The sequence below is a fragment of the Pseudophryne corroboree genome, chromosome 1, assembly GCF_028390025.1.
Source record: "Pseudophryne corroboree isolate aPseCor3 chromosome 1, aPseCor3.hap2, whole genome shotgun sequence".
Taxonomy (NCBI): domain Eukaryota; kingdom Metazoa; phylum Chordata; class Amphibia; order Anura; family Myobatrachidae; genus Pseudophryne; species Pseudophryne corroboree.
The window spans coordinates 437,983,063-438,010,368 of NC_086444.1; the positions used below are offsets into that span (position 1 = coordinate 437,983,063).

The window sequence follows — 27,306 nt, forward strand, 5'->3', positions numbered from 1 at the left end:
CCAGCTGAACAGGACTTGCATGAGACCAGCGTAGGAGCAGCTACGCTGGTATCATGTGTGTGGCAGGTATAGCAATGTGACACCTTTCATAAATACGTTGTAAATGTGAAGTACTGTGAACCTCTATACACCTGTATCTAGAATTATAAGAACAGAAGGTATAAGTATAACTGATGGTGAGAAAATCAGACAGCAGAGATAGCACAAGTCACATACAATGCATATAAAAATATACAATTGCAATGGGCACTGAAATCAACTACTTAGACCGCAATGGCTGGTAGGATTTATTGCTGTATAAACTGACCCTTGGGAGAGGTATACAGGGAGACTGGATATACACTTTCCCAGAGACCTGCAGCTTTTAGTGTTCACTCCAGCCTTCTTTCGCGGGGCGCTGCGCCCTGCCCCTTTTCTGAGTGTCAGAACGCGCCCTGCCCATTTGTGCCCGCCCTGATGATTAGTAAAGGACTGCCGCGATGGGCCGCACTGCCACTCCTCCCACCGCGCTGTCACTCCTCCCCGCTTCACTGCCACTCCTCCGTGCCGCGCTGTCACTCCTCCCCGCTTCACTGCCACTCCTCCCCGCCGCGCTGCCACTCCTCTCCGTGCCTCAGGCGTGTTGCGCTAATGCGCTCACAGCTCTCGGCAATACTGTAGGCTGCTGGTGAAATGAGGAGGGCTGGGTTTGCCTCTCGCACGGAGGCAAACCCAGCCCTCTCCTCTGTGTACATGACCCTATAAAAGAGGACGCCGGGTAAGATCAGTGTGGCGGCCATTTTCATCCAGCTCCGCGGTGTGTGTGGGGGGGGGGGACCAGTGCGATCACTCCCGCAGCATCAGCCCCCAGTAAGTTGTATTGGCACACAAACATCATTTAAGACTAGTGCTGCCAAACTAAGCTATTTATCCTACTGTATATAGGTCGCCTGGTGCCCCTTTAGTTTTAATCTGGCAGCACTCAACTAATCTTATTGCGACACATTACCTATGAATTACAAATGAATGTGTAAGAGATCTAAGTCCTATCAAACTGCTGGTTTCTTCCACTGGAGACTATAGTGACTTATTTTTTTTCCTAATGGCCATACAGTTTTTGGCAATGTATCTGTAGCTGCAGAAAACATTATGATAGCATTGGGAAATCATACACCCTTTATACAATCTAATAACTGATGTAACCTGTTGGGCTTTAGATGCGAGAGGATATCCCCTGCTTGTTTACCCTGGAGAGCTCCCAGTTTCAAAACGGCCCTGATATATTCTGAAGTGTCTCAATAGGGTTTATATAGCAATATGTGCTGCCAGTTTAATTCTGAAGTGTATCAATAGGGTTTATACAGCAACATGTGCTGCCATTTTTATTTCTGAAGTGTCTCAATAGGGTTTATATAGCAACATGTGCTGCCAGTTAAATTCTGATGTGTCTCAATAGGATTTATATAGTTTAATAAACTATATAAACCCTATTGAGACACTACAGAAATAAACTGGCAGCACATAAATGCTATATAAACCATTCTGGGACACCTTCGCTTCAATCTGACAGCACATTTAAACTTAAAATGTGCTTTCAGATTGAAGCGAAGGTGTCCCAGGATGGTTTATAAGATACAATGTGCTGCCAGTTTAAGACACCTGCATACATATTACAGTATGTACATCATTTTGCCCTTCGAAATTAAAATGTGCCCTCCCCAAGGTCAGCACCCTGCCCTAAAAAATTCCTAGAGTGAACACTAGCTTTAGCACTGTAATTAAAATGGCTGCTGAGCATCTCTGAGTGGGAGGAAGGTGAAGGGGGAGCAGCTCAGATGCAAAAAGCTGCAGTGGAGTCACGATCTGAGCTGGGGGTGGGGAAGCCAAGGGAGAGCTGACCTCCCTTGCAGACGTTATCCTCCAGGGCCCACTGGCATCTAAAAACAACCCAACTCCAGTATTTTTGTTAGCCTGGTCGACTAGTGGGGATGCGGACGGACCGGCGACCACATCAGCGCTTCCATTCTGTCTCTGCAACCAGAGGAAAGACTTCAATGAAAGAGGCGGCCTGCCCCGCCATTCTTCAACTCCAGCCTGTGAGTCCCCAGGGAGTCTGCTAGCTGAGCTCCGTGGTGCCCACCATAATCACCTGTCTACTGACTGGTGTTGCGGCAGCACACGGAGTTGAAGGAGTAGCAGCGCTGGGGTCCTCAGGACAGCCTAGCGCTGCTTACTCGTAAAAAAGAAATAAAATAAAAAAAAAAATCATAAAAGAAAGTTTTGGCCTGCTTAAAATGGTGCATCCGGCTCCTGCCGACACCAAAGCAAAACTGGATAGCCTTGGCTGGGGCGGGGTATAGGGGAGGATGAGCCAGTGCATCCTGTGAGCTCAAAAGCGTTAACTGTTTGGCGCCCAGTCCACTCCAATCGCCTACACCCCAAGGTATTCCCTGTGGAGACTATGGACCCTGAAGAAGAAAGTAATATTTACACCGATTTTGTTGACCGATATTTTTGTTTTGGCAGCATTTTTGAATGTAGAATACGATTTTTGTGAATATATAAGAAAAACTGGGCAATAATAGTACATACAGTCTCCCACGATTCTGCTCGATAACCAACTGTGAAATCTCCTGCAGACCGATAAACCCTCTAAGCCCATGTTAAGAATGATCACGATTACTCTATGGAGAACATAAAACGCTTGGGGGAATTAAAGAGAGGATTTTGGTACTTACCCATAAATCCATTTCTCTGAATCCAGATCTCAGACAGCTGGGGTGTGAAGAATGCAGACCGGAGGTAGCACTATCTAAAATAAAATTTATGCACAGCTGGCTCCTCCCCCTTCAAGCCCCCTAATCCCTCAGTTTGAAACATTTTACGGAGAGAAGCGGAAACATGAAAACTTAGCCTTATGAAAGGAACCAAGGAGTCAAACATCAATCAAGAACTATTAACATAATATCCAAACCGTTTGAAGTAAATTAAACAAGAACACGTAGGCTGACAGCACCGAGGCGGGCGTCCAGTGTCGCAGAGTGGATTCAGAGAAATGGATTTATCGGTAAGTACCAAAATCCTCTTTTCTCTTCCATCCACTAGGGGACACTGGAGATATCAGACAGCTGGGGACTTCCCAAAGATACTTCCATGGGCGGGAGTGCTGTCCGAAGCCTGTAGAACCAAACGTCCAAACCTGGCATCTCTGGACGCAAATGTATCAAAAATGTAGCATCGAGTAAACATGTGTGCCGATGACCACGTTGCAGCTCTACAAAGTTGGGTAGTGGAGGATCTCCTAGCCGCTGCCCATGAACCACCCGCTGATCTGGTGGTATGAGCACCTACTCGAAATGGAACCTTCTTACAGCTTTAGATATAAGCCTATTTGATGGTAAGTCGTATCAATCTGGCTAGGGTTTGTTTTGAAGCCGGCCAACCCTTCTTTGGCCCATCATACAGAACAAAGTGTCAGATTTGCTAATAGAGGCCGTAGCCTGTACGTAAATCCTTAAGGCTCTGACCACATCCAAGGACATGTCCCCCTCTGCAAATCCTTGGAAGGAGGGGACCACAATGGGCTGGTTAATGTGGAAACCCGAAACATAATTAGGAAGGAACTCCGCCTTGTACGGAGCTCCACTCTGTCCTCATGAAAAACTAGGAAAGGACTTTTACACGACAGAGCCCCTAACTCTGAGACCCTCCTCGCTGATGCCATAGCTAGGAGCAGGGTAACTTACCGGGACATGTATTTCAGATCTGCCTTCTCTAAAGGCTCGAAAACAGCAGATTTAGAAAATTCGAGCACTAAATTTAGATACCACGGGGCCGTGCGAGGACGAAAAGTTGGTTGTATTCTCAACACCTCTTGTAAAAATGTCTGGACCTCCTGTAAGGACGCCACACGTTGTTGGAAAATAGAGAGGGCCGAGACTTGTACCTTCAAGGATCCCAATCTCAAACCTCCATCCAAGCCATTTTGGAGAAACTTCAAAAGTCTATTGAGGCGGAACTCTCTGAGATTACAACCCTTAGACTGAGACCAGTCCATGTACTTCTTCCATATTATATAGTAGTGTGCCGCCGTGACTGGCATCCTTGCAGCTATCATGGTGGGGTTCGCCCATTTCGGAATACCCCTGTCTCTTAGTACCCTGGTCTCAAGAAGGACACCCGTCAAATGTAGACTGTTCAGGTCTGGGTGAAAGAATGGGCCTTGTGACAAGAGGTCCTCCCTCTGAGGCAGCCTCCAAGGATCTTCCGCCAGGAGTCCCCTCAGATCAGAATACCAACTTCTGCGAGGCCAGTCTGGTGCTATCAAAACCACCCACGCTCTTTCCTGTTTCACCTTCTTTAACACTCTTGGTAACCGGGGAAACGGCGGGAAGATGTAAACCTGATCGTATGACCAGGGAATCGCCAGCGCATCCACCGCCTGTGCTGCTGGATCCCGCATCCTGGCCACATACCTCGGTAGCTGATGGTTGTTTCGAAAGGCCATTAGGTCTATTTGCGGTAGACCCCACCTTGAATACTTGTAGGTGTAGACACCACTCCCCTCTTGACAACTCAGGTAGTCTGCTTCCCAATTGTCTACACCTGGAATGAAGACTGCTGACATGATTATGTTGTGCTTTTCTGCCCAAAACAGAATCCGTGAGACCTGCTTTAAAGCCATGCGGCTTTTTGTGCCTCCCTGACGGTTTATGTATGCTGTCGCCGTCACATTGTCCGATTGCACTCTCACGTGTTGAGCCCATACTAGGTCTTCCGTCATAATAAGTGCATTGTAAATGGCTCTTAGCTCCAGTACATTTATTGGGAGACTGCTCTCCTGCGGTGACCATCTTCCTTGAAACTGATGGGTGTCCAGTACTGCTCCCCATCCTCTGAGACTAGCATCTGTTGTCAAAATTTTCCAAACCCAGATTCCAAACCTCTTTTCCGCTGCTAGGTTCTTGTGGACCGACTACCAAATTAAGGAGGTCCTGGCCTGGGCTGACAAATGAATCCGTCGGTGTAAATGCATGCCTGCTCCCTGAGCATTCAGATTCAGCTGAAAGGGTCTGGAATGTAGTCTGCCGTATTGGATTGCTTCGAAGGATGCAAACATCTTTCCTAGAAGGCATACACAAAGCTGCAAAGAGACCATATGGTTCTGTAGAACCTAACAAACCATTTCCTTGATGTCTCGAATCTTGTCTTCTGGGAGAAACACCTTCATTTGAAATCGGAATCTAAAATGAGGCCCAGGCATTGAATCCTCTGTGTTGGTTGCAGATTGGATTCCTTGAAATTTATGATCCAACCATGCCGAATCAGAAACTGGTGAGCAATCTGAGCATTTCGGATCAACTGGTCCTGAGAGGGAGCCTTGATAAGAAGGTTGTCTAGATATGGAATTATCGTTACCCCTTAACAATCTCAAATTCGCTACCATGACTGCCACGATATTTGTGAAGATTCTCGGGGCTGATGATAGGCCGAACGATAGAGCTCTGAACTGGTAATGAGTCTTGCCCACAGCAAACCATAAGTAGGCTTGATGTGGAGTGCAAAATTGGGACATGTAGGTACGCATCCTTTATGTCCATGGACACCATTAACTCCCCTTTCTCTAGTCCCGCAATTACGGACTGTATCGATTCCATTTTGAATCTGTACGTTGTCAAAAATAAGATTTTAAACCTACCGGTAAATCTATTTCTCCTAGTCCGTAGAGGATGCTGGGGACTCCTTAAGGACCATGGGGTATAGACGGGCTCCGCAGGAGACATGGGCACCTAAAATAACTTATCCTATGGGTGTGCACTGGCTCCTCCCTCTATGCCCCTCCTCCAGAGCTCAGTTAGAGAACTGTGCCCAGAGGAGATGGACAATACGAGGGCAGGATTTTATAAATCCAAGGGCAAGATTCCTACCAGCCCACACCAATCATACCATGTAACCCGGAACATACATAACCAGTTAACAGTATGAACAAACAACCGTAGCGGTCCAAGACCGATTCAAACTGTAACATAACCCTTATGTAAACAACAACTATATACAAGTCTTGCAGAGTTTCCGCACTGGGACGGGCGCCCAGCATCCTCTACGGACTAGGAGAAATAGATTTACCGGTAGGTTTAAAATCTTATTTTCTCTTACGTCCTAGAGGATGCTGGGGACTCCGTAAGGACCATGGGGTTTATACCAAAGCTCCCGGGTGGGAGAGTGCGTATGACTCTGCAGCACCGACTGAGCAAATGCTAGGTCCTCATCAGCCAGGGTATCAAACTTGTAGAATTTAGCAAAAGTGTTTGACCCCGACCAAGTTGCTGCTCGGCAAAGCTGTAATGCCGAGACGCCCCGGGCAGCCGCCCAAGAAGAGCCCACCTTCCTAGTGGAATGGGCCTTAACCGAATGCGGTAACGGCAATCCAGCCGTAGAATGAGCCTGCTGAATCGTGTTACAGATCCAGCGAGCAATAGTCTGCTTCGAAGCAGGCGCGCCAATCTTGTTGGCAGCATACAGGACAAACAGAGCCTCTGTTTTCCAAATTCTAGCCGTCCTGGCTACATAAATCCTCAAGGCCCTGACTACATCCAGGGACCTGGAATCCTCCAAGTCACTCATAGCCACAGGCACCACAATGGGTTCAAATGGAATGAAGAAACCACCTTAGGCAAAAATTGAGGGCGTGTCCTCAATTCCGCTCTATCAACATGAAAAATCAAGTAGGGGCTCTTGTGAGACAAGGCCGCCAATTCTGACACTCGCCTTGCACATGCTAAGGCCAACAACATGACCACCTTCCAGGTAAGAAATTTCAACTCAACCTTGTGAAGTAGTTCAAACCAGTGTGATTTTAGGAACTGCAACACCACGTTCAGGTCCCATGGTGCCACTGGAGGCACAAAAGGAGGCTGGATGTGTAGCACTCCCTTTACAAAAGTCTGGACTTCTGGAAGAGAAGCCAATTCCTTCTGAAAGAATATCGAGAGGGACGAAATCTGTACCTTAACAGAGCCTAATTTCAGGCCCATATCCACTCCTGTCTGTAGGAAGTTGAGAAAACGACCCAAATGAAAATCTTCCGTAGGGGCGTTCTTGGTTTCACACCAAGACACATATTTTCGCCAGATACGGAGATAATGTTTTACCGTCACCTCCTTTCTAGCCTTTATTAGAGTAGGGATGACCTCCTCCGGAATCCCCTTCTCAGCTAGGATCCGGCGTTCAACCGCCATGCCGTCAAACGTAACCGCGGTAAGTCTTGGAACACGCAAGGACCCTGCTGCAACAGGTCCTCCCTTAGAGGAAGAGGCCAGGGATCTCCTGTGAGCATCTCCTGAAGATCTGCGTACCAGGCCCTTCGAGGCCAGTCTGGAACAAGGAGTATTGTCTGTACTCTTTTTCGCCTTATGATCCTCAACACCTTTGTGATGAGAGGAGGAGGAGGAAACACGTAGACCGATTGGAACACCCATGGCGTTACCAGGGCGTCTACTGCTTCTGCCTGAGGGTCTCGGGACCTGGCACAATACCTCCGAAGCTTCTTGTTGAGGCGTGACGCCATCATGTCTATTTGAGGAACTCCCCAAAGACCCGTTATCACTGCAAAGACTTCTTGATGAAGTCCCCACTCTCCTGGATGGAGATCGTGTCCGCTGAGGAAGTCTGCTTCCCAGTTGTCCACTCCCGGAATGTAGACAGCTGACAGAGCGCTTACGTGATTTTCCTCCCAGCGAAGAATCCTGGTTGCTTCCGCCATCGCGGCTCTGCTTCTTGTCCCGCCTTGGCGGTTCACATGAGCCACTGCTGTGACATTGTCTGATTGAATCAGAACCGGTAGGTTGCAAAGAAGACTCTCCGCTTGTCTAAGGCCGTTGTATATGGCTCTTAGCTCCAACACGTTGATGTGTAGACAGGACTCCTGGTCTGACCACAGTCCCTGAAAATTTCTTCCTTGGGTGACTGCTCCCCATCCTCGGGAGCTCGCGTCCGTGGTTACCAGGATCCAGTCCTGAATTCCGAACCTGCGACCCTCCAGAAGGTGAGCACTTTGCAGCCACCATAGAAGAGACACCCTGGTCCCGGGGGACAGTGTTATTTTCCGATGTAAATGTAGATGGGACCCGGACCATTTGTCCAGAAGGTCCCATTGAAACGTCCTTGCATGGAACCTGCCAAAGGGGATGGCCTTGTAGGCTGCCACCATTTTCCCCAGAACACGAGTGCATTGATGAACTGACACTCTTTTTGGCTTTAGCAGGACTCTGACCATGTTCTGGATGTCCTGGGCTTTTTCCAACGGGAGAAAAACCTTCTTTTGTTCTGTATCCAGTATCATACCTAGGAACGTTAGTCGAGTTGTCGGAATCAACTGTGACTTCGGTAGATTTAGAATCCAACCGTGTTGCTTGAGCACTCTCAGAGAGAGTGTCACATTGCTCAGCAATTGCTCTCTTGATCTCGCCTTTATCAGAAGATCGTCCAAGTATGGGATAATTGTGACTCCATGCTTGCGCAGGACCACCATCATTTCCGCCATTATCTTGGTGAAAATCCTTGGGGCCGTGGAAAGCCCAAACTGCAACGTCTGAAATTGGTAATGACAATCCTGTACAGCGAATCTCAGGTACTCCTGAAGGGAAGGATATATGGGGACATGAAGGTAAGCATCTTTTATGTCCAGTGACACCATAAACTCCCCCTCCTCCATGCTGGCTATTATCGCCCTGAGCGATTCCATCTTGAATTTGAATCTTTTAATGTACAGGTTTAGGGATTTTAGATTCAAAATAGGTCTGACCGAACCATCCGGTTTCAGGACCACAAAGAGGGTTGAATAGTACCCTCTTCCCTGTTGGTTCAAGGGAACCCTGATAATTACTTGCTGTTGACACAGCGTTTGAATTGCAGCTAACACTACATCCCTGTCTGGGGTAGAAGCTGGTACGGCCGACTTTAAAAATCGGCGTGGGGGCACCTCTTCGAATTCCAGTTTGTAGCCTTGGGAAACTATTTCCAACGCCCAAGAATTCAGGTCTGAGCTGACCTAGACCTGGCTGAAGAGTCGAAGACGAGCCCCCACCGGTGCGGACTCACGCAGGGGAGCCCCAGCATCATGCAGTGGGTTTTGTAGAAGCCGGGGAGGACTTCTGTTCCTGGGCACCAGCCGAAGCAGGTGTTCTTTTCCCTCTACCCTTTCCTCTGGCAAGGAAGGAGGATCCCCGACCTCTTCTGGACTTTTGTGACCGAAAGGACTGCATCTGATATGTTGGAGTTTTCTGCTGCTGTTGGGGAATAAACGGTAAAAAGTTAGATTTACCTACGGTAGCTGTGGAAACCAGGTCCGCCAGCCCATCCCCAAACAACACGTCTCCCCTATAGGGTAGAACCTCCATATGCTTTTTCGAATCCGCATCACCCGTCCACTGGCGGGTCCATAAGGATCTTCTCGCTGAAATAGCCATGGCATTGGCTCTGGAAGCCAGTAATCCAATGTCCCTTTGAGCGTCTCTCATATACAAGACTGCGTCTTTGATATGGGCTAGAATTAACAAAACAATATCTCTATCCATGGTATCAAGGTCAGCCGACAGGTTATCTGTCCAGGCTGAAATTGCGCTACATACCCATGCCGACGCAATTGTCGGTCTTGGCAAAGCTCCAGTATGTGAATAAATAGACTTTAAAGTAGTCTCTTGCCTGCGATTCGCAGGATCCTTGAGGGCCGCTGTGTCTGGAGACGGTAGCGCCGCTTTCTTTGACAGGCGCGTTAAAGCCTTGTCCACAGTGGGAGAGGATTCCCAACGTACCCTGTCCTGTGTAGGGAAGGGGTATGCCATATTAATTCTTTTGGGAATCTGCGGTCTCTTATCAGGAGTCTCCCAAGCTTTTTAAAAAAACTCATTAAGTTCATGAGATGGGGGAAAGTTTATTATCTGTTTCTTTCCCTTAACCATGTGTACCCTCGTGTCAGGAACAGAGGGTTCATCAGCAATATGCAACACATCTCTTATTGCTATAATCATACACTGAATGCTCTTTGTCACCTTAGGGTGCAATTTAGCTTCATCATAGTCGACACTGGAATCAGAGTCCGTGTCAGTAGTTGTGTCCACAATTTTTGCCAAGGGACGCTTTTGAGACCCCGACGGGCCCTGCGAGTCGGTCCAATCCGAGGATTGACCCCCCCGACGCCTCCCCGAATTCAGCCTTATCTAGCCTCTTATGTAAAGATGTCACACTTGCATTCAACATATGCCACATGTCCATCCATTCCTGAGTCGGCACTACCGACGGGGACACACCACTCATCTGCTCTACCTCCTTCTTGGAGAAGCCTTCCGCTTCAGACATGTCGACACGCACGTACCGACCCCCCACACACACAGGGATATACCTATAAGAAGACAAAACCCCAACCAGGCCCTTAGGAGAGACAGTTGCCAGCACACACCCAGCGCCCAAATGACACTGGAAAAACCAGATAGCGCTTTTATATTATATATATATATATATATATATATATATCCAATTTCCCACTCACTGCGCGCCAATGTGCCCCCCCCTTTCTTTTTTCCAACCTCTGAAGCGTTCAGCAGGGGAGAGTCCGGGGAGCCAGCGTTTCTCATGCAGCTCTGTGGAGAAATTGGCGCTGGTTAGTGCTGGGGGATCAAGCTCCGCCCCCCCCAGTGGCGGGCATCGGTCCCTCTTCAATTTTCACAAAAATGGCGGGGGATCAACTATTTGCTGCTTCCGCAGCCTAATAGCACCTTATTGCCCAAAAACGAGGTTTATTGCTGCCCAGGGCGCCCCCCCCCTGCGCCCATCAGTGCTGTCTGTGTGTTGTGTATGGGAGCAATGGCGCGCAGCTTACCGCTGCGCGCCTTACCTCATGAAGATCTGAAGTCTTCTGCCGCCTGAGAAGTCTTCTTGTTTCTCATACTCACCCGGCTTCTATCTTCCGGCATCTGTGAGGAGGACAGCGACGCGGCTCCGGGGTGAGACCTGTATTCCGACTCCCTCTGGAGCTAATGGTGTCCAGTAGCCCAAGAAGCAGAGCCTATCAGTTAAGTAGGTCTGCTTCACTCCCCTCAGTCCCACGATGCAGGGAGCCTGTTGCCAACAGGACTCCCTGAAAATAAAAAAACCTAACAAAAAATTCTTTTTCCACAGAAAACTCAGGAGAGCTCTCTGCAGTGTACCCTTCTCCTCTGGGCACAGAATCTAACCGAGGTCTGGAGGAGGGGCATAGAGGGAGGAGCCAGTGCACACCCATAGGAAAAGTTATTTTAGGTGCCCATGTCTCCTGCGGAGCCCATCTATACCCCATGGTCCTTACGGAGTCCCCAGCATCCTCTAGGACGTAAGAGAAAATTGGTTTAACACCTTTAAATTGAAAATTGGTCTGACAGACCCGTCTGGTTTTGGCACTACGAAAAGATTTGAATAAAATCCTGTTTCCTTTTGAGAAGTCGGGAAATAATCTTGTTGGTCCAGACTTCTGGTGAGGTTTCGGCCCAGGTGTCCTGAAACTGTTCCAACCGTGCGCCCACCATAAGAGACCCAAGGTAGGCTGGGAGACCATCATGCCACGGTCTTGTCTTCGGGCTGTGGCCTGGGAACGGCCTCTGCCTGTTTCCACGAGCTTGGCTGCCAAAACCTCTTCCTCTAGCTCGAAAGGAATGAGATCTAAATGAGTTGAACACTGGACCAGAGTAATTTCTTCTGACTGTTGGTGTAGTTCTAGGATATATGGTAGGAAGAAAGGTAGATTTTCCCACTGTTGCCTGTGAAATCCATCTGTCTAATTCTGGGCCAAAAAGAGTTTCCCCTACAAAGGGAATCGCCTCCACTGCCTTCTTGGAATCTGAGTCCACTTTCCATTCTCTGAGCCACAGAATCCTTCTGGCCAATATAGCCAAAGCCGAGATGCATGACGCTATCCTGCTAGCATCTTTTGTGGACTGACAAATGTATGAAGCTGAATCACGTATATGTTCTGCCAGTCGAACTGTTTCTTCCTGGTCGTTGTCCGCCACTGCCTGAACAATCTGACCAGCCCATGCTACAATAGCTTTATTCACCCAAGCACTGACAATTGTAGGTCTTTGTGATGCTCCGGCAGCCACAAAGATAGATTTTAATGCCGTGTCCAACTTACGATCTGAGACATCTTTTAGTGTAGTCACATTTGGTATAGGTAAGATCGTCTGTTTATACAGTCTAGCCAAGGAGGCATCCACAATCGGCGGAACCTCCCACTTAGACATCCCAGCTTTAGGCAGTGGGTAGTTAGTCGTAAACTTTTTGGGAATCTGGAAGAGTCTATCTGGCTGCTTCCAAGCTTCTCCCATTTGATTCTGGAGAGTCTGAGCAATTGGAAACACTGCTGTCTGAGGTTTCTGAGACTCAAACAGATCAAAGACCTCAGGTTCCTTAACCTCCTCTTCCTTGAAGTTAAGGACCTGTTTTACCGCCTCAATGAGGGAATCTAATTCTTTGACCTCAGCATCCTCCTCCTAAGGACCGACATCCGCCATCACTTCTACTGACTCTCTCTCCTCCTCATCTATGAGACCCTCCTCCTCCTTCGACTCATCTTGTAGGAGAGGGAGGGGTCTCTTGACTGCTTTACGTACATTCTTTTCTACCTGTGCTTGTGGAGTTATTCTAATTAGGAATTCCTCCATAGTCTTGGAAAAACCCACAGCCCATTCTAAATGTTTGCAGGATTCCGCCATTTCCTTAGAAATGTCTGCCAGGGCATTTCCTATGACCCGGATGGACTACTGCTCCCAGGTTGAGCGTCTATTCCTAAACATGTGTCGCACACCCCGAAGCTGCCACCATTAGTGCTCTTCTTTTCACACTTTGAGCATACATAACAAGTTTTAGTGGTCTTGGTTGGTGCTTCAGACATTGTTAAAATAAAAAAAAAAAATAAACCACACACACAAATCAGCAGTACTTACACCCTATTAGAATAATAGGGGAAAGAATGGAGGGATATAAAGTAGCCATGAAAAATGTAGGAGTCACACAGCTGGAATTATATTAAAAAGAAAAGTAAAAACTTCTTTAAGCAGCCTGACGTTGGTACAGCTTGAGTTAAGTGGGTTGAAATTCTGGTGCTCCTCCTCCGTAGGACCTGTCAGCAGAGTCCCTTGGAAGATATAACATATAGCTTTATTTAAATAATTTCAGAGGATCTCAGCAGAAAACCCTATACTAAACTGGCGCCATTACCTCTAATGTACACCTGTCAGCAAGCACAGCTATTCATATACACTGTACTGAGCTACATATATGTACAACCTATAAGATAACTGCATCTCTATTAGGACTCTTAAGTCTGTTCCCCCTCAGAGGCTTGGCGCTCTATCTGCGCGCCTTAGGAGAAAAAACAATATGGGCGAAAATTAAAATTTTCCTTCACATTGTGACCTGCTGCGCGGCTGCTCACTATGCTCGAAGCACGTCCTGCGCACAGCTCCAGGGAGCCCCCTTTACCTCAGAGTCTTTCCGGGAATCACTGTAATTACACACACCTCTAGCTACACGGCTGTGCTGCCGTAAGCACGCCTGCCTCTCTGCCAGCTCCACGTCTCTGGCCACCGTCGCTACACTGCCACTGGGTCCCCACATCAGCAGAGATCTCAGCGGCTCCCTTCAGTCAGCTGCGCGCATGAACAATAACCCTGCTGCCGCTGCCTATACTAACGGTCTGAGCACTGCCTATTGCACTGAGGGATAAATAACCTTACTGCTCTGCATTGTACTCACTGCTTCAGTCCCTGTCGCCTGATTATCTTCTGAGAGATGCCGATCCCTTCCACACGGGATCTTTGTCTCACAATAATACTTTCTATATGTGAAGTATTTTGGGGACAGTCACCCCCCCATCACATAGGCAGGACTGACCTACTTGATTTTAGAAAAGTCACAAAAAACTTTAATGGAGCAAGAGCTCCTTTCTTGTGCTGCACCTCCAAGCACAATTGTGGGATTAGGGGGCGTGAAGAGGGAGGAGCCAGCTGTACATCATTTTTATTTTAGATTGTGCTACCTCCGATCTGCATTCTTCACACCCCAGCTGTCTGAGATCTCCAGTGTCGCCTAGTGGATAAAAGAGAAATGAAAGGGACCTGAAAGTCCAGGAATATTGCTGAAGAGTTGGACAGAGCTGAAACGAATGTCAATTTTCAGCGTAAAACCATAAGGGTTGGGTACGGTATACAGGCAGTCGGGAACCTGGAAGTCAAAATACAGACACCAGCGTCCCGACTGCAGGGTCTCGAAAGTGGAGGACCATCTTACCCATCAACTGCTTGCATAACAGTACTGACAGGTTATCCAACACTGAATGGAGCAGACCTCGTCGTCCAGGAGGAACACCAAGTGAAGACTGGTGTCGACAATAACAGGGTACAAGATTGGACTTCTTGAAATTCAGGATCCAGCCGTGTTTCTTCAACACCTGAACTGTGCGGACAAGGTGACAACGCAGCAAGAGAGTTGAGGCTGCCTTGACAAGATCATCAAAGTATGATAATATTTTATATCCTCCTTCCAAAACAGGGACACAATTACTGCCATGAGTTTTGTTGCAAAGCTGTGGCTAGGCCGAAGGGAAGAGCCCTGAACTAATAGTGGGCTTCCCCTATGAAGAATCTGAGAAGCCAGTGATATCCCTCCCAAATGGGGACATGGAGATATTTCTATCGATGGCAAAAAATAGTTCACCTCAATACAACAGATAACCGACCTCACGGACTGCATCCAAAACTGACGAACCCACAACCTTGCATTAAGAGTAAAACCCCCTGGTTCGCTGACAGGGACACAATCACCCCTTTGAAAGTCAAGCACTGCAGTCAGCCCACTGGAAGGAACTGGTCTTCTCCCAACACAACCACCACCAAAGTGAACTTCCCTGATCAGGAAAATCATTTGGTTTAATCTGGGATTCCACAGCCACCGCCACCTACTATGAAGGGTGAAAGCACCAGCTGCAGGCCCAGGTGGTACCCTGGAGAAGAGACCCCATCAGGAGGGCCACAGACTTAACTTCCAGTCAAGTCCGACAGTAGTGATATACAGCACCCAAACCATTACTTCCCCACTACTGCCAGGTCCACTCATGAGTGCTGCAAGTCTCAGCACACATCAGTTAAGTAAAAACATCAACTTTACAAATAAAAATAACACTAACGACCGGCAACACTGTGTGTATTACAGCCACTAATGCACCTGAATTCAGGATTAGGCTTCTGTTCTCCTTCCACTATAAGACCCCCATTGGCCAGCTTCACAGGAGTCTGGGGGTGGGCTTATAGTGGAAGGAGAAGCCAAATGCTGAGTCCCGGGTGCATTAGCGGCAGTGATAAACACAGCGCTGCTGATCCCCGGGATACCCAGCCAGCATGTGTATTACGTAACATTTATGTTTATATGTGCTAAGCTGGCCATCCAACCCCCTCTTCCCCTCCATCTCCGCACTGTGTGGTTGGTGCTGCAGCCACCGCTGGTGAGCCACATCTCTCAGAGTGGAAGAACAAGAAGCAGATGTGAATGTTAATCCTTGTGCCAGAGATAACTTACAGCTAGAAATCGGGGGTCCACAATGTAGTCAGGATGCCTGTGGAGCCACTCATGCAGTTGGCAGCGTTTAGGTGCTTCTTCACCCAGGAGTACTGTACCGTCCCTTTGATTCACAACTGGAATTCGGGCATCCATATCTAGCTCCATCTGAAATGGAACAATTTGGCGGTTACACATCAACATTTTTCTTCATACTCTATTGGAACAGATGCGAGACAGTGATTATCAAATGTAATGGGTCAAAGTGCTGGAGTCATACCCATTGCTAATGCTAAAAGAAATGTGGACTGCCGTTAACCATAAGACACTGCAGCTTGCTTTCAGTAGACATATCTATAATGGCCACTAACTACACTAATGTGCAGACTCAGCCCTATGTTGTAATATTGGGCATTTCGCTATATAAAATGCTGAACACATTTATTTTTCTTTATTGACTTATTACCAAGTACATGGTTAATTTTTCTTCACACTACAGATGCTCCGTATACAGACTCAGTCACACACAATGTACAAGTGTCATATCAAATTAATCAGCACAGGCTCCTCATGCATCCTAGATGCCCGGCATTACAGTTGCACGGGACCTGGCGGCTCAATCACGGCAGGCATCTCACGCTGCATAGCATATTGAGGCTGGATGTACGAAGACACATCTGTACGTACAGTATGTCCTTTTCTCCTTACTTTACATGACAAGTGCGTTTTATACAAACAAATGTACTGCAAAGTTCTCACAAATGAATATTGGTAACAATGATATATCATACTCATGCAGACCCATTTAAAATGTGTATTAAACCTGATTCTGAGCGACAGAAAAAGGGAGGTACTAAGTTTTGGCATTTGCTCTGGGAGTGCGAGCTGCGTACAGGGTTTGAGAAAGTGTCTGATAATGCGCTCATGACACAACACCTGCAGTGCCCTCCTTTGATCCTAAGGTGTCTCTTTGGCCTTTCCATGGAAGAATCTTTTACGAAACCCATTTATAACTACATATTTGTGGCAACAATATTCTTTGGTGTGTTGAACTTTACATAAACCCTAGGAAAATAAACTTCTGGACCATGATGAGGTTGGACTTTGCGTAGTTCACAAGCCAATGCATGGGATTTGAAAGTCTGTGTTGCCAGTTACATCTGAGACAATAACAATTGTGGAATGTAGTTCTGGTGGTATAAAAATGTCCAGTTAAATGTAAAAAAAAGGGGAAACAAGGGAAAAAATAGAATAAAAAGTTTTGTTAAGCTGTGACCCAGCTGGTTGTGGGAGATCCAAATGGCAGTAAGGAATAAAGTCACTTTCAGGAAAGTCAGCGGCGTCCCGCTGACTATTTGCACGAGCTAATGATGATGCCGGCTTACGGTGATTGCGGTGTTCCCCCGGGGTTCAAGGTGCGCCGGGTGTGGGGAGGGGGAGGGGACAGGGAACTCCGGACTGACTAGGCCCTGTGGGAAGGGATTCTCCCCTCTCCGTCCTGGTACGGACAGCGATGGGAGATCCGGCCACCGCAGGGATTGGTCTGGCGGCGATCAGCTAGTGTGGGCTTGTTGAGAGCCGTCACTGCCCACCGTCCGCCGGGAACGGAGCTTCTTGGATCACCTGTCTCTCCCCCCTCCTCCGCTGATCGACTCGAAAAACACCCCACCGGCTTACCTCTTCTCCTTCGGGTCTCTCTCCGTCGCTGCTGACTTCTTCCGGGTAGGGGAGTCACGTGACCCCCGCTCGGCTGGTCTGTAAAAGTTCCACGGCCCGTATTGCCTGTTCAGTGTTGGTGGGAAATCAGTCGTAGATGCCCAACGCATTTCAACCCTCTAGGGGTCTTCTTCCAGGGATTAGTGTGTAATGTTTGAGATTCGTCTCACCCTTTAAAGGGAAATGGTTCAGTCTCATTGGTTCGTATCCCGGTGTACGCCTACTTGTGGTTTCTTCCGTTTTCATTGGTCTTTCTAGACATCAATCATGTTGTGTAAACACAGGATTGAAGCTGTTTGTGAGAAAGATATTGAATGTATTGTGTGTGTGGGAAGAGGACGAGGTTCAGTCAGTCTTCTTGTTGATATGGTTTGTTAATGATCATGGTAGCATAATTGCTTTATTAGTGGTGTGTCCCAATATCCCTAAGTTGATACATAACAACCAATTTGAATATGGTTGTTCGTGATAGATGGTCAAGTGATAATCTGCTGATTAGTGACTTGTTCGGGATTCATATTTCACATTAATGATTGTGTCTCCAAAAATGGTTCTCCAGTGACACGTGACAACACGGTTTGCCTGGCTACACACACAGGGCAATATATCAGGATCTCATCTCCATAAAATACACACCTCAACCATGGGCTTTAATAACCAACAAATTTGCACATATCAATCAGTTATTAGTCAGCGCCACGATATAAACACAGTCATGTGAGTTTAATCATACCCAATATTATTACACTATGGTGATGTTACACCCCAACTGTAAGGAATTAATTATTTTTTCTCCATTTTTGGAGACACAATCATTAATGTGAAATATGAATCCCGAACAAGTCACTAATCAGCAGATTATCACTTGACCATCTATCACGAACAACCATATTCAAATTGGTTGTTATGTATCAATTTAGGGATATTGGGACACACCACTAATAAAGCAATTATGCTACCATGATCATTAACAAACCATATCAACAAGAAGACTGACTGAACCTCGTCCTCTTCCCACACACACAATACATTCAATATCTTTCTCACAAACAGCTTCAATCCTGTGTTTACACAACATGATTGATGTCTAGAAAGACCAATGAAAACGGAAGAAACCACAAGTAGGCGTACACCGGGATACGAACCAATGAGACTGAACCATTTCCCTTTAAAGGGTGAGACGAATCTCAAACATTACACACTAATCCCTGGAAGAAGACCCCTAGAGGGTTGAAACGCGTTGGGCATCTACGACTGATTTCCCACCAACACCGAACAGGCAATACGGGCCGTGGAACTTTTACAGACCAGCCGAGCGGGGGTCACGTGACTCCCCTACCCGGAAGAAGTCAGCAGCGACGGAGAGAGACCCGAAGGAGAAGAGGTAAGCCGGTGGGGTGTTTTTCGAGTTGATCAGCGGAGGAGGGGGGAGAGACAGGTGATCCAAGAAGCTCCGTTCCCGGCGGACGGTGGGCATTGACGGCTCTCAACAAGCCCACACTAGCTGATCGCCGCCAGACCAATCCCTGCGGTGGCCGAATCTCCCATCGCTGTCCGTACCAGGACGGAGAGGGGAGAATCCCTTCCCACAGGGCCTAGTCAGTCCGGAGTTCCCTGTCCCCTCACCCTCCCCGCACCCGGCGCACCTTGAACCCCGGGGGAACACCGCAATCACCGTAAGCCGGCATCATCATTAGCTCGTGCAAATAGTCAGCGGGACGCCGCTGACTATCCTGAAAGTGACTTTATTCCTTACTGCCATTTGGATCTCCCACAACCAGCTGGGTCACAGCTTAACAGAACTTTTTATTCTATTTTTTCCCTTGTTTCCCCTTTTTTTTACATTTAACTGGACATTTTTATACCACCAGAACTACATTCCTCAGCAGGTGTACCAACCTGGTTGTGCATCCCATAACTCTGCCTTAGCATCCTATCATAAATTTACCTTCACCAACAGCAATTACATCACTACCCACAACATATCCTCAACAGATTAATTCTTGATCACTATTTCGTTATGCATGCATATTAATTGTGCATTTGCCTTTTTTAGTAATAAAACCAAGTCATTCTTGATATTTCACTCTGACTCACAGCATCATCATTTATATACTCATATAGGTTGAGCGCTGCGAATCACCAATTGTTCACTGCTCTCCGTAGGTCAGTCACCCTACTTTGTAAACAGCTCGCCGACCTCATTTAAACCTAGTGCGCTGGTACACCCCCCCTTCAGTGAATAACAATTGTGGGGAGTCTGCTTTTAGCATAATGAAGTCGAGATAATGAATGACCTATGCTCCACCCTTGGTTCAAAGGCATAGAGCAATGACTGCAATCAGCTTTGTAAATATACTTGGAAAGACCAAAACTGAAGGTTTTTCAATCATTCTATATGGATTATGGGAACTAAAAACTTCAAGTTGAGAAGTGGACAAAAAGACTTGTTCAGCTTCTAAGACATTTTTAATAACACCCCAAATCCTCTGTGATCCAGAACAGAATTAATGACCCCCAAGCACAGAGCCTGAACGAAACTTTGTAGAGCAATACATATTGTTGCTGTTTATGGATAGACCATTGGTGAAACAGCTTTGTTGAAAAACCTAACAGATAGCTCCTACAAGACACCCTACACCAGGGGTCTTCAACCCGTGGCCCGCGGGCCACAGGTGGCCCGCTGCTATGGTTTCCATGGCCCGCCGACGCGCCCGCCCGCAGCGCACATATGAACACAAAAAAAAAAATAATTTTTTTCCCTTTCCCGGAGTCATGTGACTCCCCCGCACTGTCACTGGTTGCCTGTGAAGAAGGGGAGTAGCTCCTCTTAGGCTGGTCAGTGGTCTGGTCACCCTTACTGTGTCTCCCTCCCTGTGTCTCCCTCCGCCTGCAGTGTTGAATAGGTGGGTGAGAGCGGCGGGGACCCGGCTGGGGGGGGGGTGCGGCAAGTTACCATTGAGAGCAGGGGGCAGTGCGGGAACCCGGCGGGCGGGAGCGGAGGGGGTGCGGCAGCATGTATGCAGCCTGAGCATGGCTGTGTGCGGCAGGGACCCGGCGCGGGGGGGGCTGCGGCAGGAGAATAAAAGTGTATAAGTGTTGAGGGCAGGGGGCAGTGCAGGAACCCGGCGTGCGGGAGCGGCGGGGACGGGGGTGCGGCAGCCTGAGCATGGCAGTGAATAAATTAGTATTGAGGGCAGGGGGCGTGGCGGGGGACCCAGCAGGGGGTGTATTAAGTATTAAGAGCAGAGATGGCAGGGAGCATGCTTTGACAATGCTGCTGTCTGTCTGTGATGGGGAGGAGGGAGGGTATGATAGCACCTATGTCTTGACATAGGCGCTATCATACCCTCCCTCCCCCCATCACAGACAGACAGCAGCAATATTGTGAAAGCATGCCCACATTATACCCACCAGTCCAGTGATACTGCCGTATGAGTCCAGTTCAGTGCTTACAGACCAACATCTTGAGAATACTCTGCGCATAGCGACTTCTAACATTGATGCCAACATCGACAAGCTGGCCAAGCAAAAACAATGCCAAGTTTCCCACTGATATGAACTTATTATCATAACAAAGGTAAAGTAGACCATGTTTCATTCATTAAATTACAATAATTATCTTTTGAAGTCTTTTTTATGGTCTTATGAGTCTAGAAAAGGTCTCATTACAATCATAAATTAAAATTTAGATTCTAAATACCGCAGTATAGCTTAGTGGCCCTCGGCTTCGTTTCATTTTTTTATGTGGCCCACACTGTCTTAAAGGTTGAAGACCCCTGCCCTACACCCATCAGAGTCCGATGCGGAGTAGCATCACCTGTCCCTGTACACAAGCAGACAGGAATATACTAAAGACTCCCTCTGGTTGAGCCAGGAACCAGTCATGCTGAAGACTTAACAGCATGTCTGGCAGATGAAACAAAGAGCCCACCTTGCCATAGTGAACATCCTGCGGCTTAGGAAATGTGCCTTCCAATCATGGACACTAGGCACGTCGCAGAGCTGGAAGAGGACACACTGCCCAGTGGAGGACACGACTCACCTCCACCAGGGCGTCGCGATTGAGACAGTCGCCCTCATGTGTTATTGTAGGTGATGGCTTGTCGCAATCAGACAATGCTGGAGTAGGCATGTGTGCCATGCAAAGAGCTCTAAAAACCGAGCAAAGCTCCATAATACTGATCAGAAGCTGGCTCACCTGAGCCGCCCACCGACCCTGAAAAGGCCGTTGACAAGTCACTGCTCACCCGATACTGAAGACCACCCAAGACTGAATCCAAAAGAGGTGGCCCCTGTCCAGGTGGGACTGAAGGAGCCACCAAAAAAGGGAGAGATAGACCGCTCAATAGAGGACGATTGTGACCTGAGCTGAAGATGGGATGTGTTACACTGGGACAGAGTCCTCATCTGTAGAGGAAGGGAGTGAGACTGGGCACCATGTCGAAGGTGGGCACTAGAGAGGCCAGGATCCGCATAAACACTCAGTAAAGACGTATAAATGAGCTAATTTTGGCCAGGAAGTTCCAGAGGTTATCAGCAGGAAGGAACAGTTGCTGAACTCCTTAAACTGGTAAGGCCCCTAAAAGCACCGTCGCCAAAGACGGGGTCACGGAAGATCCTCTCCAATCCATCCATGACATTTGAGAAGTCCACTGTGAAACGGAGGTATCCCCAGAAGACAACCAAGACTGGGCCAGACGACGCAGGCCGTCCAGAGAAGGCAGAATGTAGACTCCTCTGCATCAAAGAGTACCGGCCATGATCACCCTTTCCTTCAGGAAGATATGAGGAGCCGTCCAAATGCCAACGCCCAAGAATGGAAGTGTTCCATCGTACTACAAACCTGAAGTAGTGCTGGTGATGGAAATGAATGGGAATAGGTCCAGAGGCATCCTAGATGTCCAATGAGGCCCTAAAGTCCACAGTCAAACACCGCAAAATAGAGCGAAAACTCTGTGGTGAATCTGTGAGCCACACGCACTTGTTGAGCAACTTGAGGCTGTCAGAATGAACCACTCTGCTTCTGAACCAAGAAATAGTTGGCACATAAACACTGCTTCACTGAAGCAGGAGACCTGGGGTGATGACCCTGTAGGACAGTAGGGAACAAATGACTCCCACAGGGTTCCTGCTTTTCCCAGTCTATTGGAAGGTGGAACAAAATTAGGTCAGAGGATGCTCCCAAAAGGATAGTGCCTAGCCTTGGAAGACCACACCTCTTAGCCAGGAATCAGTCGTGAATTCCAGCCAAGCCTTGGAGAAAATCAGAAACCGACCTTCCACGCTGGGATCCCAAAGGTGGAGATGGCTTGGGCCACCTCATGGTTCAGAGCTAGAAAAAGACAGAAACTCAGCCTATCGCAAGCTGGACTGCCACAAGAGGAAGGGAGGATGTATTGGAAGCCCCCACTAAAGCCATGACCTTGTCTAATATCAGACCAAAGAGGATATCACCTTAATAAAGAAGAGCCCCAGGGCTTTCTTAACATTTGTGTCAGTGCAAAAGGTGTGAAGCCAGATGGCTCTCCCGGCCACCCTGCTAACACCATGGAAGCCAGGATACCAGTGACTATAACCACCTCGCCAAGATAGGAGCCTGCCACCTTGCTATGCTCCCCCCTTCACCCCAATCGCTCATCTCAGAGGGTAACAGAACGGAGGCCATCCACCAGGGGGGGTATGGTTAGTGTCCGATGTCCTCAGCTACCCAGGCATAATGTGCCATAGCACCCGCAAAAGAACAAATCACGTTGAGGGAGATTCAATGTTCTATCCATCTGATCCGTAAGGGATCAGGGATAGGGTAGTATACTTAACTAGGTAGACAATGAGATATACCACCAAAGGAGAGGACTCCCAACTGACCTGATCCACAGTAGGTAGCGTATAAGGGGGGCAATGGACTGAGAAACTCAGAAGCGCCTCTTAGGGGATCCCCATTTGGAGGAGCTCCAGGTGCACAGAAGAATGGAACTCTGTAATCACGCTCTTCTAATGCTAAACAAAATTGGACTTGGAGCAGACACCTAAATCTCTGATCAGTAGAGCAACCTGACTGTCCTGATCAGGGCCTCTACCTAGAGGTAGAGAGTCCTTAGGGATAATTAGATCTCAACATCCGAGGGAACAGTGGGAATGTGTGTGTGTGTGTGTGTGTGTGTAGTAAGCAGACAGGGTTATAGAACGGTCCCTGGAAGGTCTAGGACAGCACCCTGAGACAGTACTGCACTAATAACTTCGGTCCCACCTGTAGGTAGACTATCGGGGGGAGCAGGCCGGGAGGTTGCAAGCTGATTAACTAACCATAACCTTACCCTTTTTGAATTGTGGAAGCGCAAACCATATCCTGAGTGGAAATTGGCTGAAGGGATCTCCTACTGCTTAGCTGTGAAACACTGGACACAGATCATCCTGGTCTGAAAACTAAAGTGAAAGCACAGCAGTACAAGTCCTACATTTACACCACACGTGAGCACCAACCTCCACGGGTGCAGTGTTCTTGGAAGACAAGATGTGAAATACAAGGCAGTCACCGCATACAACAACCACGGTGTGACAATAAGGGGGGGTGTGGGGAATGCAATTACTGTAAAAACACCACAAATAAATAAATAGGAAGAAGTAAATAGGATTTTAATACCTTCCGGTAAATCCTTTTTTCGTAGTCCATAAGGGATATTGGGGAATCTAGTACGATGGGATATAGACGGGGTCCAAAGGAGCCAGTGCACTTTAAATTTATTCAACTGGGTGTGCTGGCTCCTCTCCTCTATGTTCCCTCCCACAGGTTAAAAACGTGCCCGAAGGAGAAAGGACATATATGAGAGAAGGAAATATGATAAGAAAAAGTCGTGAGATTTACAGACCAGCACACCATTAAAATGTAACCACCAGCAACGGCTGGTAATAACAGCTGAACAGGTAACCAGATAACAAGAACCTGCAGAAAAGTTAACGCACTGAGGCGTGCGCCCAATAACCCTTATGGACTATGAGAAAATAGGATTTTAATACCTATCGGTAAATTATTTTCTCTTAGTCCGTAGAGGATGCTCGGGCCACCATTAGAACCATGGGGTATAGACGGGATCCGCCGGCGACATGGGCACTTTAAGACTTTCAAAGGGTGTGAACTGGCTCCTCCCTCTATGCCCCTCCTCCAGACACCAGTTATAGGAACTGTGCCCAGGGAGACGGACATTTCGAGGAAAGGATTTATTGTTAAACCAAGGTGAGCACTTTTCCAGCTCACACCTCCAGTATGCCGCAGAACGAGGCATTCAACAGAATACAAGCCAACGGCATGAACAATTTCAGCAACATGCTGATCAGAACCGTCACACAACAAGTGTGTAACCACAATTAATAACTGCAGATACCGTACGCACTGGGACGGGCGCCAGCATCCTCTATGGACTAAGAGTAAAGGATTTACCGGTAGGTATTAAAATCCTAATTTCTCATACGTCCTAGAGGATGCTGGGGTCACCATTAGAACCATGGGGTTATACCAAAGCTCTAGAACGGGCGGGAGAGTGCGGACGACTCTGCAGCACCGAATGACCAAACTTGAGGTCACCATCGGCCAAGGTGTCAAACGTGCAAACTTAGCAAATGTGTTTGCTAAATAGCTGCTCGGCAAAGTAGCAATGCCAAGATTCCCCCGGGCAGCCGCCCAGGACGAGCCCACCTTTTTAGTAGAATGGGCCTTCATCTATTTCGGTAACGGCAATCCTGCCGTGGAATGAGCGTGCCGAACCGTACCACAGATCCAGCGCGCAATGATCTGCTTGTAAGCAGGACACCCAATCTTGTTGGGTGCATACAGGACAAACAGAGCCTCTGTTTTCCTAATCTGAGCTGTTCTGGCGACATAAATCCGCAAAGCTATGACCACATCCAGAGACTTTGACTCAAGGAAGGCGTCAGTGGCCACAACCACCACAACAGGTTGGTTCATGTGGAAAGATGAAACCACCTGCAGCAGAAATTGTTGACGTGTCCTCAATTCTGCTCTACCTTCATGGAAGATCAAATAAGGGCTCTTGTGAAACAAGGCCGCAAACTCCGACACCTGCCTTGCAGAGGCCGAGGCCAACAGGACGACCATTTTCCAAGCGAGGAATTTCAACTCCACCTTCTGTAAACCAATGTGATTGAAGAAACTGCAATGCACATTAAGACCCTATGGTGCCACTGGAGGCACAAAAGGAGGTTGGATGTGCAACACGCCTTTCACGAAAGACTGAACTTCCGGAAGGGATGCCAATTGTTTCTGAAAGAAAAACGATTAGGCTGAAATCTGTACCTTAATTGAGCCCAATTTTAGGCCCGCATCCACACCCGCTTGTAGAAAATGGAGAAAATGTCTTAGCTGAAACTCTTACGTAGGAGTCTTCTTGGATTCACACCAAGGACATATTTTCTCCAAATATGGTGGTAATGTTTAGACGTTACCCCTTTTCTAGCCTGAATAAGTGCGGGAATGACTTCACTGGGAATACCCTTACGGGCTAGGATTTGGCGTCAAACCGCCATGCTGTCAAACGCAGCCGAGGTAAGACATGATACACACACGGCCCCTGCTGTAACAGGTCCTCGCGCAGAGGAAGAGGCCAGGGATCTCCTATGAGTAATTCCTGAAGATCTGGATAACAAGCCCTCCCTGGCCAGTCTGGAACAAGGAGGATTGCTCGAATCTTTTGTTCTTCTTATGATATTTAGAACTTTTGGAATGAGAGGAAGCGGATGGAATACATATACCGACTGAAACACCCACGGTGTCACCAGTGCATCCACTGCTATTGCTTGAGGGTCCCTTGACCTGGAATAATATCTCTAAAACTTCTTGTTGAGACGAGATGCTATCATCTCCACTTGAGGAACTCCCCAACGACCTGTCACCTCTGCGAAGACTTCTTAGTGGAGGTCCCACTCTCCTGGACGGAGATCGTGTCTGCTGAGGAAGTCTGCTTCCCAGTTGTCCACTCCTGGAATGCATATCGCTGATAGAGCGCTTGTATGTGTTTCGGCCCAGCTTCTGCAATTGCCGCTCTGCTTTTCGGTCCGTCCTGACGATTTATGTAAGCTACTGCTGATACAATTTCCGACTGGATCAGTACGGGTAGAACTCGAAGAAGATGTTCCGTGTAGAAAGCCGTTGTAAATGGCCCTTAATTCCCGAACGTTTATGTGGAGACAAGTTTCCTGACTTGACCAACTTCCTCAGAAGTTTTTCCCCCTGTGTGACTGCTCCCCAGCCTCGGAGGTTAGCATCCGTGGTCACTAGGATCTAGTCCTGGATCCTGAACCTGTGCCCCTCTAGGAGGTGAGAGCTGTATAGCTACCACAGGGGTGAGATTCTGGTCTTGGAAGACAGGATTATCCTCCGGTGCATCTGTAGGTGGAATCCGGACCACTTGTCCAACAGGTCCCACTGGAACACTCTGGCATGGAACCTGCCAAACTGAATGGCCACATAGGCGGCAATCATCTTCCCCAGCAACCGAATGCATTGATGGATTGACACTCTTGCTGGTCTCAGAATTTGTTCGACTAGACTCTGGATCTCCAGAGCCTTTTCCACTGTAAGAAAAACTCTCTGTAGTTCTGTGTCCAGTTACATTCCCAAAAACGACAACAGCGTCGTTGGGACCAACTGTGATTTTGGCAAGTTTAGAAGCTAACCATGTTGTTGAAGAACTGACAGGGAGAATGCAATGTTTTGCACCAACCGGTCCCTGGATCTCGCCTTAATCAGGAGATCGTCCAAGTACGGGAAAACTGTGACTCCTTGCTTGCGAAGGAGAATCATCATTTCAGCCATCACCCTCGTGAAAATTCTCGAAGTCGTGGACAGACCAAACGGCAACGTCTGAAATTGTTAATGACAATTCTGAATTGCAAAACTCAGGTAAGCCTGATGCGGAGGAACATGGAAAATGTAAGTAGGCATCCATTATGCCTACCGATCCCATGAAATCTCCTTTCTCCAGACTGGAGACCACTGCCCTCAGAGATTCCATC

At 47.9% G+C, this 27,306-nt stretch overlaps 1 protein-coding gene across 5 annotated transcripts in view; it reads right to left on the reverse strand.

The window, feature by feature from the left end:
- CHD8 (chromodomain helicase DNA binding protein 8) overlaps positions 1-27,306 on the reverse strand; it is a 371,271-nt gene that overhangs the window by 14,066 nt on the left and 329,899 nt on the right. For all 5 annotated transcript variants that reach the window (XM_063913512.1, XM_063913515.1, XM_063913511.1 and 2 more), the window contains exon 36: positions 15,583-15,729. In XM_063913512.1, the coding sequence (XP_063769582.1) occupies positions 15,583-15,729 (147 nt within the window). The remainder of the gene's footprint in view (positions 1-15,582; positions 15,730-27,306) is intronic.